At 39.4% G+C, this 12358-nt stretch overlaps 1 protein-coding gene across 1 annotated transcript in view; it reads left to right on the top strand.

The window, feature by feature from the left end:
• Nucleotides 1-12358, top strand: part of PGGT1B (protein geranylgeranyltransferase type I subunit beta) — a 40159-nt gene that overhangs the window by 3695 nt on the left and 24106 nt on the right. The window contains 2 exon segments of the mRNA XM_035310276.1: nt 3164-3282; nt 10754-10821. Of these exon segments, the coding sequence (XP_035166167.1) occupies nt 3164-3282; nt 10754-10821 (187 nt within the window).

Here is a 12358-nt window from a genome sequence, read left to right as displayed (position 1 = left end):
TTCAGGGAGTAGGCACAGCTATAAAGAAATTTGATTTCACCTTCCTTACTGGCTCAAAGCCCTCGTAATTATTTTTGTGTGCACTTAGTGCTTGCAACATCAGCAGTGGTAGTTTTTAACTAATCTCATGTTTGGCCAGTCAGTGCCATCAAGTTTGGTGGGAGGAAGAAAAAAGTCTCCTAGTCCCTGAAGTCTTTCATATTGTGATATTTTATGTTGCTCTTTGTGCTGTTCAGTTTCTTATATCAGTCACTTCAAACTGTATTTGAATTCTACTGAGAAACTGTAGTCTTTCTCCAGGCCCGAAGACGGAGAACTCCGAATCCATCATCAGAAGTGTCTTTACTCCTCTATCTGGAACGGGAACTTAAGACACATGATACCTGTTTTGTAAGCTTTCAGTAGGTCAATCAACAAATACATTTCATCTGTCAAACTTTGATGCTTCACTTTCTAAATTAATATACACACAGTAACTGAAGTGGTAGAAGACATGAAGAAAAGATACAGCAAAAGTGATGCCGAAGCTGGGGATTGTCTCACAAAGGCCTGCCCTCTGTGTGAACTGGCGTATGTGGAGTGTTTAGATTTCATTCCATGTCAGCTGACGTGCTGGAATCCGTCTCTGTTAGTTTCGGTGTGTGTGTGTGTTAATTTTCCATCAGGCAGGATAATGTAGGGTAAGATGTAGGATCCAGATAGCTGTGCCAGGAGCTCTCTGTACCCAGTGGTGCCGGGTGTTCCTGGCCATCCCGTATGAATTCCAGCACACTTTATAGGCTGCTCCTTAGTGGTGGTGGTACTGCTAACACACTCTGCTCTAATTAAACTGAAACCAATCCATGTGTACAACCACTTCTTACATTCATTTATTTGACACATTCATATTTTAGTGTAGATGGGGTTTATTGTTTTGTCCTTTACAGCCTTCTGGTTTTGAACGTAGTCTGCAGCACTTTCTAGCCCTGGAGTTGGCAGGTTCATGCCTCATTGGAAGGAGCTTAGTTTAGCTAAGCTGGGCAACGCTGTGTAAAAATGCCATTAAATGTTTGCAGATGAAGATTTTCAAACTTCACGTTTATGAAAGTAAGAAAATACTACATGCAGGGTTTCAAAAAAATTCATATACTGTAGCTGAACTGTCTTTTTATTTTTACTTTATTTTTTTATTATTTGTAATAGGGGTTTTGTTCAAAGTGGTGGGTTAGCCAGGGTCAGATTTTGGGTTACACAGGTCTGATCAATGCCAAAAGGTGATACAAGCCTTGAAGTGTTAATCTTGGACTTTGAAAGACCGTTTTGTAGCAATCATATGGCTGCAAAAGTCTGTTCCGTGTAGAAATAACTTGTGCAACATAGAGCCATTGTCTCTCCGTGCTCAAAAGTTTTATTAGTAGTAATAATAGTAAAGAGACATGTTTTAGGATGTGGTGATTACAAAGTAAATACACGCTTTCTTTCTGACACGAACACTTGAAGTAATGGAGCTGTATGCTATTTTCTGCGTTTGATGTTTTTCATTAAGACCTTGTGTTGCATGAGGGCATCTTCTGAACAGGGCATGTTAGTGCTCAGTACCAAGCAGATGACAGGTTAAAGCCTTTTGTGCGCAAGAGTGATAGGAAAAGCCATACAAAAGCTCACGAAGTAAAAGGCAGTGTAAAATGATATAACCTTAGCTTAACAAGTCACCATTCTTCAAATAAGTTGTGTCCTCTGCTTGTAACATGTAATCCTTGGTGATAAGAGTTTTGAAGCAGAAGATGGTGGCACTTGGGAATGGCCACATGATGACCATAGCAGCAGGTCAGACCACCGATGGGAATGTCACCCTTCCAGGGTGTGCCACTATGTTGAGATGAGTGTCTGCTGCATCATCATTTGGTTGCTGTTTTAATTGGACTAATTCCCTTTGAGCTGTGCCTTGAGCTGACTCACATCACCATTTTTTCTCTGGCCTTACTGTTTGGTTCTCATGCAGAATTGCAGGCAGAAATTAAATGTCTGTAGAGGCTTCTGTCCACATCAGTCCTCATCTTCAGAGGTGCCCAGTGCTGGTGGCCAAGGTGGCACAGCAGCCTGTGAGGTAACTGTTGGTTTTCCTTACCGTGCTGAGCAGCAGTTTCTGTCTGTGGAGCAGCTGTTTCACAAACCATCAGCGTATCTGGTAAAAGGAGAGCAAGAATTCCCAGAAGTTGAGGCAGGTGCAGCCATGGATGGCAAAATGGACATCCAGCCAATTTTTATCTGAGACAGAACTTCCAGGCACCGTTACATGAACATTTTCTCTGTCTCAAGATACAAGCTATCTGGAGTCCCTACCCCACTGCTGTTCCTTTGGTGCCCTGTCAGTGCAACTCATGCAGACTCATGTTCGAGGGGCTGCTCTAGGTCACTGAAATGGTTTGAGGCAAAAGCAACCCCCCCAAATAAGCTGTCAGTTAACAGAGTAGCCTTACAAAACAGCTATGGTAGCACACGTTTATGGAAGGAAATGAGCTGTGGGCAAGAGAGGGCTTCAGCACGCTCACTACTCCAGACTTCACCACCGTGTTGGATACTTGGATTTGACATGCTTAATTTTAGATGCTCAATGAAGTTAGTCATCGAGGGTCTTCTGTACCAAAGGACAAGAATTAAATACCTCTAGATGGTAATTAATCCTGTCTCCCTGTGTGTACGTTGATGGGTTACATAGGAAGCCTTGCTGTTTGACAGCTCGCTTCTGAAATCGGGTTTAGGACAGAGTAAGGATCAGCTTGCTTCAGTTCAGGGTTACCCTGTGCTTACTGCAGAGTTGTAGGGTAAGAATTCATCACAGAGACCTCGTGCTCCATAAGTTAGTAACTTGGTTTACTTGGATAGTGTCTTTTTCACGTGAGCAGGCCTTAAGGTTAACATCTGAATTGTCATATCATTGCTGTATAACAGGAGGGTTGGCTTATACAAAATCTCGTCTCGAGACAGTGAAATGATTACAGCACAAAAAAACCCACGATTTTGTCCAGTAGATAAATTTCGTGCTTTCTGAGCATGAATTTCTCTGTGTGTCGCACCACTCTCAAAGGCTGAGAATTCATAGATAAATCTGTTTCTGCAACCGTTTGTTAATCTCCCCATGATATTTATGGTGGGAAGTGTAAGTCTTATCTTTTTCTTTTAGGTTGACAATTGCATTTTTCGCACTCTCTGGTCTGGATATGTTGGATTCCTTAGATGTGGTGAACAAAGATGATATAATAGAATGGATTTATTCCCTTCAGGTCCTTCCCACAGAAGACAGTGAGTGAGTTTTTAGTTTTTTTTTTAATTGATATTAACTTCTTTACTTTTGCTTTTCACCTGGGGAAATAGCGTATGGCTTTTGTTCTTTTTTAAATACAAGCTTGACCTTCCCGAAGTGCTGTCCTGATAATTTCAGGTAGTGATGTCGAGCAATTCCTAGAAATAGATCCCTCTACAGAACTGAAAGTAAAAGTTAAAGTTTTTTATGTATTCAAGGTAAAGCTATAAAATCAATATGAAGATAAAACTGTATAAAATAACAATGAAGTCACACCTTTAAGCATCTCAGAGAAATGTTTGACCTGTTTCTAAAAGAAATGCATGCTATATAATAAGCCTTACGGGTCTATTAATGGTTATGTGGACATCCACAAATTGTAGCTATGCCAGGAGCTATTATAAGCACAGGTGTGTTTATTGGAACAGCTTTTGGAAAAGGGAGGTGTAAGATTGAGAAACGAAAAGGATAAACACAGTTCCAGCTTTAAAATGAAAGATCTATTCTTTAGATCAGTGACTTTAATTTACCTGACATTTTTAGGAGTAATGCTGTTGCTGTGACCCAGCTGTCCTCAGGCGGGAAGGCATGCAGCAGATCCAAGCAGGGGAGGGACACAGCAGGACCTGGCTTTCTCCAGGTGCCTGGCTGAACAGGAGCACAGGGAGGTGCTGTTTCCAGGGGCTCCTTGGTATTCACATTTCTTCAGTGGCAGTGCAGGTGAATGGCTAATAGCAGTGGAGGGAACAGAAGGGAGGGAGCTGCAGGCAAGACACTGCTATTTTATGACAGTAGGTGTTGGCATGTTAAGTGCTGGAGTGGGGATAGCTCCAGGCTGGTCTTAGAGCAGCGGTAATTACAGATGCCTGTCTAAGCTGTTCTATGAATGAAAAGCATTTTTATGAAGCGAGCGTATGGAAGTCAAGCTTGCAGATGCTTGGTCTTTACAGTAACAAAGAGATCCCTTTTCTTGTTCTGGCAACTTAGAAACCACCAGACCCAGTCCAGGCATTAGCTCTAATAGATCTGTTTTTTCTTGTGTTGTATTCTAGGACTAATTAGAGAAAAAAAAAAAAAAAAAGACATTTTGGATCACATAATTGCCCCCACAGTGCTTTTAATCATGAGAAGGTACTTATCCCTCAGTGTTAGATTATTTTTTTTCAGGGTGTGCATGCTTTGCTATAGGAGTTGCACACGTTCTGATCTCTATCCCAGTCTTCAGGAGTATATTTTTAAAGCAAAAGTGAAGTCTACAAGTTTGCAAGAAGAGAGATTAGAATAGCTATTTTTTGTTTATTTGTCTTTGATACAGCATGCAGTAATTCTCAGTAAGTTTTTTTTTTTTTTTCATACCTAGCCAATATTTTGGATGGTTCCGTTGTCAGGAGCCTTGTAGGGAAGGCAGTATAACTCTCAACATGCAGATGCAGAATCTAACAATCTAGGAAATAGATAAGACACCCTTTTTTTCATACCCATCAAAAAATTACAGGACAGTAGTTCTGGGGAGGATGCTTTCGGCAGAGCATTCTGTGCTTTTAAATATGTCTCTCTTTCTGAAAAAAGAAGACCAAACTTCCTTCAAGTCATCTATCTTTGTATCACTTTATAAGGAGTCTGTTCTTCATACATTCTCTTGTGTTTACTCTGTGTGGTCACTTGACTCCTCTAAAACTTCAGCATTATTTTTATTCCATTTCTGTGTCATCTGATAGATGCTGTAAAATGTAAACGGTATCAAGAGCAACCAATTGGATATTGGATGACTGAATGTTTAGAAGGGAACGTGTAGCCTCCCTTAGAATATACTTTCCATAAAATGTATTGACTTTTTGTTTTTTTAATCTTGGGTGTGTGCAGTACTCGTTAGTGGGCAGCCTTCCAGCAGCAGAGCTCTGACTCCCTCTTTTGGCTTCTTTGAAGAAGTAGCTAAACTCTGGTAGGCTGCAGCACTGAAGTTTTTGGTTTCAGAGTGTTTGTACATCTCTAGTTAAATAAAAGTTATCTCCAGTTAAATCAAGATTGCTACCTTGATGCATCAGAGTCTTACCAGGTTAAAAAATGAAAATAGTCTTTATTCTGCTTTTAAAGAGGTACTCTATTTCACCTTCTTAGTCGTGCATGCTGATAGATCTCTCTTTCCGGCAAAAACTGTTTTTTAAACATTTAAATTGTAACATAGTTAAGAGAAAAATGATGATGATTGTGTGGCTGTGCCTCTTCCTGAGTGCCACTTGCATGTGCACCTTAGTGGATAAACACCTGCCTGCTGTTGGGAAGTAGCGAATAAATTCCTTGCTTGCTTTGCTTGCACACACAGCTTTTGCTTCACCTAATAACCTGTCTCTGCCTCCACCCACTCGTCTTCTCGCCTTCTTCCCGTTTTCTCCCCATCGCACAGAAAGGGGGAGTGAGCTGGTGAGTGGCTGGGAGGGTGCTTAGCTGCTGGGCAGGCTCAACCCACCATAGGGGGGTATTACAGAATGTGGTAGAAGATTCAGCGTTTGGTGTTTTGGAAGACTGAGTTCAAGTCTCACAATATATTGTGAAATTTCTAAGAAGTGTGTTTCTGTTTACTGGTATGTGGTGGCTAATGAAAACTTCACAGGTTAGTAGCCTTTGAAATTTTTACACAAAACTAAAGCTCATTAGTGCAAGGTGGTGAGACCTTGATCTTCCCCACTAAGAAATCAAATGTGGACTTTGTCAGCCAAACTGAAATGCACAATGGAAAGCTAAAGATTAAGTTTTGAGAGGACAGGTTGTGTTCTTCAGTGGCTTTGCTGTAACTGTGGAACATAAGAGTTTAAAACAAATAATGTCCTTTTAGGTGCCATAACTAATTTCAGCCCAAATGTTTTAGAAACTGACTCAATACCAGTTATACGGAGGAGAAAAGGGTATGTGACATGTCATAGCTGCCCCTCACACAGAATCTTACATTCCTAGCTGAATGCTTGCTCTCGTTGCTATCTTCTACTTACTTGAAGGGCCCCTGTCTTCCATAACTCTAGCAAAACTGGTTGACTTTGTCTTCCGTAGCTTTTGGCCGTCGTTACTTTACCTTCACATTTAGCAAATGCTCTGCTTAGGTGCATGGCTAATACTTGTGCTTGTTTTGTTTCCGTGTTCGCTTTTCTTTTTGCATTTTAAGCCATACTTTTCAGTCCTAGTAAAGTTGGAAAAGGATTGACAAAAGACCTGTTTCAAATCCATTTAAAATCCATTCTGTACTTTTGCAAGACAGGGAATCCAGAGCTCTGGACTCAAGAAGTGTTAATTATGGACAGACAGTGGAGGAACATGCCTTGGCCCTACTCATCCACCGTCCTCTCCCATAGCAACACAGACATTTGTTTGAGCCTGCCTGGGAGCTGGTTTAGCTTGTTGAAGTGGCAGAAAAGCATGCATTTATTTTTCTAACAGAGGGCTAGCTCTGTGTTGTGTTGATGAACCTTGTTGGTGGGGGGTGCTAGCGCCAGCCCAGCAGTGGAGACAGAGCAAGATTGTACACTTTGACACCTGGATGTGTCACTGGCTTTGCTGTCCTAAGAAGCTGTACCCTAAGGAGAGCTGAAATATCTTTAATTTCCTGCTTTGAACCCCAAAGATCCACGTGTAACAGGCTGAAAATTGTTACACTACATCAGGAACCTAAGAAGTTCCTTCTGTCAGAGTCTGAATTTAGTTTAGCAATAATGCTTCTTTCTTCCTTACGTGTGTTTCAGTACTGAAAAAATGGGGCAAGTGCCACTGGCTATTTTTGAGATCATTGTTACATGTAGGCTTTTCAGGTCATGAGTTTCTTGAGTAGAAATACAAATTTTCCTCTAAAATAACCCCATTTGGTGGTTACTTTGGAAGTACTTATCTGGATATATCATTGGACTGACATTGGAGAGAATGCAGCTTTGCATTTTAAGACACGGTCTATTGCTTTGATTTGTAAGAACAATTATTTTTAGACCTAGTTCAGTAAGAATTGCTTATGTTTACCTTTCTCTAGGTATGCTGACTGTGTTGGCCAGTGTTACAGCTGTAATTTATTTTTTATTTTTTTAATTTTAAGAATTTAAAGGTGTGTTAGATTGTTACTGTGCTTAGCAAAAGGAGAAAAGAAAGCCTTAGAGCAAGAGGAATGCATAGATAATGCAAATGTGGGAAGGAACAGTGGTAAAATTAACCACTCTTCTCACCCAAGACTAACCACAGATGAAACAGACACACAACAAAATGTCCCTTGTGTAACATAAAAGCTCCTAGCTCCTAGAATAAGCCACCTGTGGTCATCCCCTGTAGCTCCAGTACATGTTGTAAGGGCTTCCTGGCGTATGCACACTTAAGTGATCTGGTCTTCAAGATAGTCTCAGCTCTAGACGTAAACGTGGAATTACTTGGTTTGGGGAGAAGGTCAAATTTGCTTATTTCTGAAACATTTTTCTAGGCTTTTTTATTTGAACCAGCTTGCAACAAGTACGCGTTGATTGATGTAAAGTTTGTTATTTCTTTCTCTCTCTTAGGCAGTTTCAGAAAGTGTGCTTAACTCTGAAAGTGAGCACTAGGTGGTACCATTTCACAACTGCAGGTTTCCTCAGTGCTTCCACTGGCTGAGCTTGAACTGGTCACTCCCGCAATTTTTTTTACAAGGGACATAATTTATAATTCATATTCTTTCAGTGAGGGAATGTTTAACTTGCCGTTTGCCGTTCAAAAAGGTAGGCAAGAGTTTGATTAGTGCTACTAAGCTATTTTGAAAGATAAATACGAGCAGCTTGCAGTGAGATGGTAAAACCAGCTTCACAGAAAGTGAGATTATGAGCTTAAACTGAAAGACAGTGCTTTTTTCCCTTGTTCCCCTTTAGTTCAGAACCCGTACGTGCAAGAGGAAACTAGAAAAAAAGTTGAGACGTGACGTCAGTGTGGCAGAGTCATCTGTTTAGAAATGAGCTGTGTTCACTTCCCATTTAACACTTCCTTTATCAGCTCAGTGCTCTTATAGTAGTTCAAGAATTGCAACCATAAATTTAGCAATTCACTTGCAGTCCTGAAGCTCTTGGAAGAATCTGTTGTGTCCTCCTTACTAACAATTTTTTTGTTGTTGTTTGCTTGGTTTTTGGAGGAGATAAAACTTCACTCTGGAGATTATGCAGTAGTAGGGGCATTGTAAAAACAAACGGTTCTGGTGTTTCTTGTAGGAGCCGGTGTGTAAAGCCTGGGACTGGAGATCAGAAGTCACGGAAATAAATAGTCAAATTTTTAAATCAATGGCAGCAATACAGTTAAAAATCCAGCATTTGAAAACTACCCATGCTGGTTTTTGGTTGGTAGCAGTTTAGTGTTGTAAGAAAATTTTAAAACTCTGCCCCAAAATTGAACAGCTGAAGGGAATAATAGATTCTGATTTCCTTCAAGGTTTGTTTTTGGTTTCTTTTTCATAGTATCTGTCATGTAAAAGCCAATAGCACACTACAGTTGGGATTAATGTTGCCATTTCTTCCTTGCCAATGCATCATCATTCATGGTGGGGATGTCCCGTGATGAGGATCAGTCTTGTCAGGTTGAATCCTTCTATCCAGCAACTAGAAACTACATTCTGCTTGACTGCAAAGCTGTCCTATCAGTAGCACAACATTTTTTTACAGCAGATCAGACTAGCTAGTGATGTCACTAGGCTAAAACCCGTCTTCTGGATGAAGGGTTTCCATATTTGTACCGTTTCAAAGTGTATTTTGTAGTTTACTTAAGCACATTCAGCAGAGATTATAATTTTTTAATGAAAATGGGACAGTGATTGGTGATTGTTTCTACTGTGCCATATAGGAAGTTCGTTATTTAAGAAATAGGAATTCTAGTTCTCTTACGGATTCATTCATTCCATGTTGTTTTTGAAACAGTGATGATTTTTAGGTAGCATCCTTCAGGACCTTAAGTTAGCCTTGCAGAGTAATACTTAATGTTCTTTCTGGAACCCTGGAACCTGTTGCAACACAAAACATAAATCTTAGACTCCAGGAACTAAAAGGCAAAAAACTGCCTGCTGATAATATTTAGATGATAACAAAATGTAAGAGTTATGGTTTTTGTTTTGTCTACGGATACAGATGCTCTCTTTTTTTCTTTGTTAAGTAGGACTGTAGCATACAGATTTTTTATTGCAGGCTGAACTGACGTTACAGCTTCATTGCACCTGTAGAACCATTAAAAAGTACTTTTGGTTGAAAGGTGAAAGAACTGGAGAATTGCAAGTATTTTCTTCCTGTTGAATCATAATTCATTCCATGTAACTTAGATCCAAAGACTAAATGATAGATAAATTAAATCCTACTGGTCTCATAGGGGAACTCAGATACTGCATAGAAGTACTTAGACTGGCACAAGCTTCTAATTTAAGTGTTAAGTACAGGCATTTATGGCACTTACAATTTGAAGTTAACGTGTCAAACTATGACATAGTTGGTAGATCACATTGCATAGTGATCGTTTTAGGACTTTAGGCTTTATTGTTTTTCAGTTAGTCTGGTGCAAATTTCACAAATTTCCATGATTTGGGGGGAAAAAAGGAAGGGGGGAGAATTTAAGGACACCTGAGTGCTGTGAAACTCACTAGGCTTCTACAGTCAGGGGATGAGAGGTAAAGCAGTTGAGCTTCAGCTCTATTGAAATAGATTTGAGCCCTGAAAATTGTGCTTAGCTCTAAACAGTATATGGTACACACTTCTGTATACTGCTTATACCACATGCTTAGGTATTGTGATACATTTAAAAGAAATCATACCTGAATCACTAACAGAGGTGTTTAATAGTTAAAACATTCTTGTACCTGGGCTTTAGGTAAGAAAGAAGAATGGTTTCCATTAAAAATTGCTTTTTGCATTAACTATATCACTCTGACAATATCAAGTTAAATCAGTGCAAGCTGAAAACTGCAAACAGTTTGTCCTTGTATATGTTGCAAAGTATATTAAAAACAGTTCTGCTTGGGAACAGATGGTATTAACAGGCAGGAATCCAGAGAGGGGAAAAAAATCTGTTATCTCTGGGCACTTTTCCAGGGGAATAATATATATATTTTTTTCTTTCCTCTTTTTTTTTTTTTTTTGGTCCTCTTTTTTTTTCTTGACTCTTAGGAGCTTGGAATACAGTTCTGTGCTGATGCGAACAGCAAAAATTAAAGAAAAATAATAATCTGATGCTTTTTTTTCGTTACAGCAGGAATTCAGTTCGCCTGTAACTTCCTTTTTTTTATTTGTTTGTTTGTTAATTTGTTTTTTGTTTGGTGGTGTTTTTTTTGGGTTGTTTTTTTACTAATCAGAATAATAATAAACTGAGGTTGGGAACATGAAAGACACATGCAAATTCTGGTAGTACCAAGAATGATGTTGAACTAGCAGGTAGAGATTTATGGTTAATAATTACTGTTTCTGCAAAAGCAAATTAGTTGAATCTTTTTTTTTCTATCTTTTCCAGAGTCAAACTTGGATCGCTGTGGATTCAGAGGCTCTTCATATTTGGGAATGCCATTCAATCCCTCTAAGGTCAGTTATGCAAGGAGGAACTTTTTCAATTAGGTAGTAAATGATATTGTATCTTTTTTATAACAATAACTAAACAATTGTGGAATGTCTGGAAAACAGCAATTTTTGCACTGTTAATGCATCAAAATGTTTGCAGAGCCTTTAGGAATCAAAAGTACTACTAAAATGGTGGTGCTTGTATTTCAGGGGCAGTGAAGAAAGTAAAGTACAGATTGTGGTTTGTCTTAGTGTACTCTGCTTTTCTGAGCATGAGTAGGAGAACTTCTGTAGCTCAAGAACCGTCATCAGACTTGGTAGTGAAGGGCAGAACAGCTCAGCATTAAGCACTGTTCCTCAGTTTTCCTCTTCCTATGATGACAAATGGGTATCTGGTTGCACCTGATGTCCACTCAAACATAGGCAAGGCTCTGCTCATCCCAGTTTGTCAGTGTCTATAAGAGAAGGATGCTTCATAGCCCGTGGAACGGAGGTTCAAGAGAGGTAAGTCTACACAAAAAGAAAGTGCCAGCAGTACAAGGTACAAAGAGGCAGGCAGATGCTGCTAAAGATGATACAGAAGGTCCAATATGGTTGTTAAGAAGGCTATAGATGCCAGTGTGCAGGAAAGACTGTGAAACAGTATTTTCTGTGTTGTGGTTGAGAATGAAGAGTCAAACCTCATTAAAGAGTGGATGATAAATCTGGAAGAGTACCAAATTATAAATATTTGATTTTTCTGGAGGACAGATTGCAAATTCTTAAATGTGACTGAATAAATCCTGTGATATAAAATTGAGAGCAAAACCAAATATACTTATGATACACTTACTACTGTAGTAGAGATTAAAAATGTTTGGACTAGCTTGAGTGTGAGGCATGCTTTGGCCTCATTTTTTTTTTTTACTCTTAACAGCATAACTTTATGCTTCTGAGTAGCTTGGAGGAATATTAATCTACACTAGATTAGCAGCTGCTTGGCCGCTTTCTGCACTGCAAGTCAGTCAGGTACTCATGGCAATAATATTTGGAGGTTATGCTTTCTAACAAGGGAAAAATAATTATGAGGAGGGTTTTTTTACATCTCTATACCAGGTAGTACAGCAGCATGTGATGGATAAGGTCACCTGTCTCTTGGTTTGCTTTGGTATTTATCCCTTTTTACACTACAGATGGTGTCTGCAGTGAGCTCCAAATGTAGTAGTAAGATGAATTCATCCTGTGTTTTAATTGGAATTAACCTCAGTGGCAATCCTACCACCCACTGTGCTTGGAGGAAGGAAGAAAGCAAAACTTCTGCTTAAAACCTAAACTAATTTGGGATCGCTAGTGGTGGTTTACTGTGATACTTTGTTAAAAATAAAGTTTAAAAACAGAATAGTAGACAATCATTTCTATAGTTATGTATTAAAAAAAAGACAGGGGGTAGTGAGAAGGAAACTGGTTGTCTTCTTTTTAATAAGACACCTAAATAAGCTTATAGAATCACAGAACATCCCAAGTAGGAAGGGACACACAGGGATCATCAAGTCCAACTCCTGGCTCCACACAGGACCACCCA

Source organism: Oxyura jamaicensis, chromosome Z, assembly GCF_011077185.1.
Source record: "Oxyura jamaicensis isolate SHBP4307 breed ruddy duck chromosome Z, BPBGC_Ojam_1.0, whole genome shotgun sequence".
NCBI lineage: Eukaryota > Metazoa > Chordata > Aves > Anseriformes > Anatidae > Oxyura > Oxyura jamaicensis.
The sequence above is the reverse complement of the archived record's forward strand: the minus strand, read 5'-3'. Positions and strand labels throughout refer to the sequence as shown.